At 46.9% G+C, this 6,000-nt stretch overlaps 1 protein-coding gene and 1 long non-coding RNA gene across 2 annotated transcripts in view; both read left to right on the top strand.

The window, feature by feature from the left end:
* Positions 1-1,911: 1,911 nt before the first annotated feature.
* Positions 1,912-6,000, top strand: part of WDR36 (WD repeat domain 36) — a 36,403-nt gene continuing 32,314 nt past the window's right edge. The window contains exon 1 of the mRNA XM_028748435.2: positions 1,912-2,194. Coding sequence (XP_028604268.2) covers positions 2,030-2,194 — 165 coding nt within the window. The 5' untranslated portion in view covers positions 1,912-2,029. The remainder of the gene's footprint in view (positions 2,195-6,000) is intronic.
* Positions 2,206-5,095, top strand: LOC144329203 (uncharacterized). Its single transcript, XR_013394644.1, has 2 exons — positions 2,206-2,728; positions 3,724-5,095. It is a non-coding gene; the product is annotated as an uncharacterized LOC144329203 (long non-coding RNA).

The following is a 6,000-nucleotide window of genomic DNA, read 5'->3' as shown; positions in this document are numbered from 1 at the left end:
CTTCCAATCTTCTTCCACCGACTCTTCTCCCTGGTCTTGGATTCTGCCGGTCATTTCTGCCAGTTCCATATAGTCCATCACCTTCATCTGCCATTCTTCCAGGGTGGGTAGATCTTGTGTCTTCCAATACTTTGGAAAAAGATTCCTAGATCAAAGACTGACAATGATGGTGCCAGGCACATCTTTCCACAGAGATCGTTCCACAGATGGGGTGAGCACAGGTGAAAAGCCCTGCTGTAATATGGCCACCCTCCACAACTCCTTTAAAGAGGGGCACATGGAGAAAGTCCTCTAGTGAAGCGCACAGGATGCAGATTGGTTCATATGGGGAGATTCAGTCCTGAGCCATATAGGGCTTTAAACAGTAGAGTGGTACCTTGGTTCTCAAACACCTTGGTTCTCAAACACTTTGGTTCTCAAACGCTGAAAACCCGGAAGAAAGTGTTCTGGTTTTCGAATGCTTTTCGGAAGCCGAATGTCCGATGCAGCTATCGGCTATCGTTTCTGGGGCACCTGGACCAATCAGAAGCTGCGCCTTGCTTTTTGAACATTTCAGAAGTCAAATGGACTTCCGGAATGGATTAAGTTTGGCGCTTTTGTCTTTGCTATTTATTTTGCGTTTTTGTTTTTGAGGCTTTTTCCATTAATTTGTTTTTGTGACTGTGTGGAACTCAGTTCAGCTACTGCTTGATTGATTGTATGACTGCGGAAATGGATAACCCCCCCCCCCCATCCAAACAATGACTGTCATCAGTGCAGGTAAGAATTTATTTTATCATCCAGGTACACTCCTGGATTTACACTGTTTTCCAGGTACACTCCTGGATTTACAGAAGCTGTCCCAGTTTCTGATTTGATCCCAGTATATCCTGCTTTATCCTTAGGACATCCCTATTTCCATCGGGAAAATGTTGGGATGTCCCTATTTTCATCGGAGGGTATGAGGTTGACAACAAATAAAAGGAATTGCCATGATCTTTTCTATGAACCGCCCTGAGACCTCTCAGTATAGGGCAGTATATAAATTCAATCAATCAATCAATCAATCAATCAATCAATCAATCAATGGCAAGCTCCCACACAATATTACAACCCCCTTTTCTTAGGGGAAAAGTCACAGCAGTTTAAAACGGCATAAAACCTATTCTACGCTCATAAGTACATACTGACTCAGTAATCAACGGCCTGCATTATTCTAATGAAAGAGAAAAAACTCATTGGAAAGACTGAATGGTCATTTTCAGGGCCAGATTAGGATTTGACGAGTCCCTAAGCTACTGAAGGTAATGGGGCCCTTTATATGTCCAGCTGTCCTTTGTCAACAACAAATTGCCGCTGGTTTTTTGAGTTGAATATATGCTATATGGTAATTTATGGACCTATAATAGGTATCTAAAGCCATTTGCACATAACAAAACATGTACATCATAAGAGCCTACACAACACAAAACACTGTTGCTGCATGTAGGTTTTATTTTATTTATCTTATATTTTGGAAATGTACATCCAGTTTTTTCCCCCTTTAAATTTTTTGGGGCCCCCTAAGCTATAGCTTGTTTAGCTTATACGTAAATCTGGCACTTTGCTGCACAACAGCAGCAAGGAAGAGAGAAAGAAAAGAGGAACAGATGGGGCAATATAAAAGAAGACGAGAGATCTGCCTTGCACTTTAGGGCCCTAACCTATAGCTTCTTTAGCTTATACGTAAATGGCTCCCCCCCTTTTTTTTTCTTTATTGGAAAAGCCATCGGGACCCAAACGCAACGTATCTGCCCTGCAATCTTGCCCAGCACTGCCTAGGAAAGCAGGGGACCCCGCTCGCCTCGGGGTGGGAACTAAAGTGCCCAGCGCGTGATGCCAAGCCGAGCCACTTTTGCAAACGCACACAAGGGCCGGAAGTAGCGGAGGACGCCTGGTGTTTTTTTCCTGCGCCGAGCGTCCGGCACGAGCTGCGGGGAACGTGGTCCGGGGCGGTTGGTGGTCGCGTGCCGGTGGTCGCCCGTCCCCCCCCCCCCCGCAAAGGAAGGCGATGTCGTCGGAGGGCAGCAGCCGCGAGGGGGGCAGCGCTCTGTTCGCGGGCTTCCGCGCGCTCGGCCTCTACTCCAACCACTTGGCGCACGTGGTGCGCTTCCACCGCCGCCACCGGGAATTCTACCTGGTCACGGCGGTGGGGAAGAGCTTCCACACGTACAACGTGAGTCCCACCCCATCCCCGGACACGGGGGGTATCTTCCGTGTTACGACCTGCTTGCTGCGTGCAGAAAGCAGAAAGTGTGGGGAGAAAGTGTGGGGAGAGTGGGGCGGGGTCCAGGGGCATAAATTGAACATGCTTCCCTTAAACCCATTCGTTGAGAGGCTGAAAGAGTCGCAGGTGTTTTGTTTAGACTGTCCGTGGTTCCCAACGTGGGGCACACGCCCCACAGAGGGGGGGGGCAATTTGATATTTAAGGGCGGGGGGTGGCAATTGGAGAATGAGTTATTAACAGATCATGGTGGCCTTTTAGGCTTCACGAGAATAGGAGTTCGCTTTTTGAACAATAGGAATTATATGTCACTGGGTGTATCTGTGCACCAGGGTTTTAGAGATGCTTAGGTAGGGCATGGCAAAAAAAAAAAAGGTTGGGAAACACTGGTTTAGAACAAGACAACTGACTTCAGCCATACGGAAGCTTAAAAAATGAGGAGAGCTTCTTGGTCACCCAGTGAAATGGGTTTTAGAGATGCTTAGGTGGGGCATGATCAGGGACGCGGGTGGCGCTGTGGGTAAAAGCCTCAGCGCCTAGGGCTTGCCGATCGAAAGGTCGGCGGTTCGAATCCCCGTGGTGGGGTGCGCTCCCGTTGCTCGGTCCCAGTGCCTGCCAACCTAGCAGTTTGAAAGCACCCCCGGGTGCAAGGGCATGACTTGGAGCGCAAATACCACTGCTCTGGTGAAGAAGGCCCAGCAGAGAATTTATTTCCTCAGACTTTTAAAGAAGAACAATCTGAGTGAGAGACTGCTGGTGTCCTTCTACCGAGGCTCCATAGAGAGCATTCTTACATACTGTATTTGTGCTTGGTTCTCCAGTTGTACAGCTAGGGAGAGGAAGGTGCTCCAGAAGGTCATAACCACAGCCCAAAGGATTATTGGTCATCCTCTCCCATCTTTGGAAGAACTGTACAGTTCCCGTTGTCTTAGGAAAGCAAATAACATCCTGCAGGATTCATCTCACCCGGGACACAGTCTGTTTGCACTACTGCCTTCTGGCAGGAGATATAGAAACATCAAGTCAAGGACAAATAGACTGAAAAACAGTTTCTATCCAAGAGCTGTGGCCTTTTTGAATGCTGTAACTCGATAGTGTGACCTGGGAGTTTGATGGGTGTTGGTGTGGGTGTGGCTGGAATGTGGTTTGTTTGGTTGTTGTTGTTGTTTTGCTTTTGTTGTTTTTAAGGGATGGCATCCAATTTCGTTGCACTTGTGCAATGTTGCACTTGTGTAATGACAATAAAGAATCTATTCTATTCTATTCTATTCTATAAATAGGGACCACTTTCGAGTGGGAAGGTAAATGGCGTTTCCGTGTGCGGCTCTTGCTCGCCAGAGCAGCGATGTCACGCTGGCCACGTGACCCGGAAGTGTCTTCGGACAGCGCTGGCCCCCGGCCTCTTGAGTGAGATGGGCGCACAACCCTGGAGTCTTTCAAGACTGGCCCGTACGGGCAGGGGTACCTTTACCTTTACTAGGTGGGGCATGCCCCCCCCCAAAGGTTGGGAAACACTGGTTTAGAGCCATACAACTGAGTTCAGCTATAAAGGTAAAGGGACCCCTGACCATTAGGTCCAGTCGTGGCCGACTCTGGGATTGCAGCGCTCATCTCGCTTTATTGGCCGAGGGAGCCGGCGTACAGCTTCTGGCTCATGTGGCCAGCATGACTAAGGTGCTTCTGGCAAACCAGAGAAGCGCACGGAAACGCTGTTTACCTTCCCGCCGGAGTGGTACCTATTTATCTACTTGCACTTTGACGTGCTTTCAAACTGCTAGGTTGGCAGGAGCTGGGACCGAGCAACAGGAGCTCACCCTGTCGCAGGGATTCAAACCACCGACCTTCTGATTGGCAAGCCCTAGGCTCAGTGGTTTAACCCACAGCGCCACCCGCGTCCCTTCGAGTTCAGCTATACGTGAGGCTTAAAAAATGAGTTTCTTTGTCACCCAATGCCTATTTACTTTATGGGGTTCACTGCCACTAAATGTGGCGGTCCTTATCCTCGGTAGCTTCATAAGAGAATTGGAAACCTCCAATAAGGTAGGCTACACTAAGCAGCTGTGTGGGACCTAAGGTCACCCAATGAGCTTTGTGATTCAGTGGGGTGCACACCCAGTGCGTTTTGCATGCTCCAGGTATGAAAGGATTTTGTTCTACCTGTTGTAGTAGTTCGCTCAAAGCATGGTGTCATTCAGCAAACAACTTTATGGAAGGTTAGACAAAATCATAAAGGAGAAAAGTGTGAAAGTGGTTATGGCTACATGGAACCTCCGTGTTTGGATGCTGCATATCTCTTTAATATCCGATACAAAGGACAAACCACAGTGAAAGGCTGTTTCATCACGCCATTCTTCATTAGCAACCAGAAATGTACAAAAGAAAGAGCTCCAAAATTCTGACACGTTTTTTCCGCACAAAAGGTGGCAAACAGTCCTTGAAGTGTTCCAAGCTAAACCCCTAGAACATTGGTTATATGGGGCTCAGATTTGGACTGGCACTTACCTTGGTTCTACGGAAGCTGTTCAATCAAAAGTTCTTAAGGCAATTTTTTTCTGTTCCACCCTGTGTCCCAAATGCATCATTGCGCCTAGAGCATGGGTAGGCAACCTAAGGTCCAGGGGCCGGATCCAGCCCAATCACCTTCTAAATCTGGCCTACGGATGGTCCAGGAATCAGCTTTTTTTTTTTTTTTTTTTTTTTTTTTACATGAGTAGAATGTGTCCTTTTATTTAAAATGTATCTCTGGGTTTTTTATTGGGCCTGCCTGGTGTTTTTACAGGAGTAGAATGTGTGCTTTTATTTAAAATGCATCTCTGAGTTATTTGTGGGACATAGGAATTTGTTCACCCCCCCCCAAGTATAGTCCGGCCCCCCACAAGGTCTGAGGGCCAGCGGATTGGCCCCCTGCAGAAAAGGTTTTCTGACCCCTGGCCTAAAGGCTAATCTTCCATCAGTAGAATTATGGATCTGGCATAGGACACTCAAATCCCCCGTCTAATATCCCTAGTGCTACAAGATTGTCACAAGAGTGCCTGGTCTAAAATTGTCTGTCAAAAACTTCACTCTTGTGGTTTATCACCACAATAGCTACTCACTCAGCTTGGGTTTTAGTAAAGCAAACAGTCTAATCTGGCAGTGCCTAATGATATCAAGTGTCAGAACAACTTGGCCACAGTAAGGAAATTTTGCCCATGGTATGACTATTTTCCACCTTCCCATTTCGACTTTCTGGCACCCTATCTGCATAACCTGGCAATTCCAAAATATAGCCCTCAGCGGTTCTTGAGGAACGATTCCAACAGATTCCACATGAAAAACGTTTATGTCCCTGTGGAGGTGGCAGTACTGAATCAGTGGCACTTGCACTTTTTATAAAGACTTGAGGAATGAGATTATCACCCCTCTTTTATTGTTCATTCTGGGTCGCCCAACCACTGCCACAGTGTCCTTTCTCTTGGCAGATCAAGATGAGCAGATGACAGCAAAGGTTGCAAGGTTTTTAGCTGGGGCAATCAAAATAAGGTCCACTCTTTGACTGTTGATTCAGGACCATAATGTGTGTTTTATATAATTGACTTTTATTTCTGTTCTTTGTATATTGCATTGTTCTTTTATTGCTATGGCCGATGGCTGACACAAATAAAGATTAATTCATTCATAGCAACTTGATGAACTTCCAAATTGGCTGTAATTTCTAAATGAAGAGGAAGGAGTGGGAGTGGGAACATAAATATATTACTGAGAAAGGAAGAGAGAA

The sequence above is a fragment of the Podarcis muralis genome, chromosome 11 (genome assembly GCF_964188315.1).
Source record: "Podarcis muralis chromosome 11, rPodMur119.hap1.1, whole genome shotgun sequence".
Lineage (NCBI taxonomy): Eukaryota > Metazoa > Chordata > Lepidosauria > Squamata > Lacertidae > Podarcis > Podarcis muralis.
The sequence above is the reverse complement of the archived record's forward strand: the minus strand, read 5'-3'. Positions and strand labels throughout refer to the sequence as shown.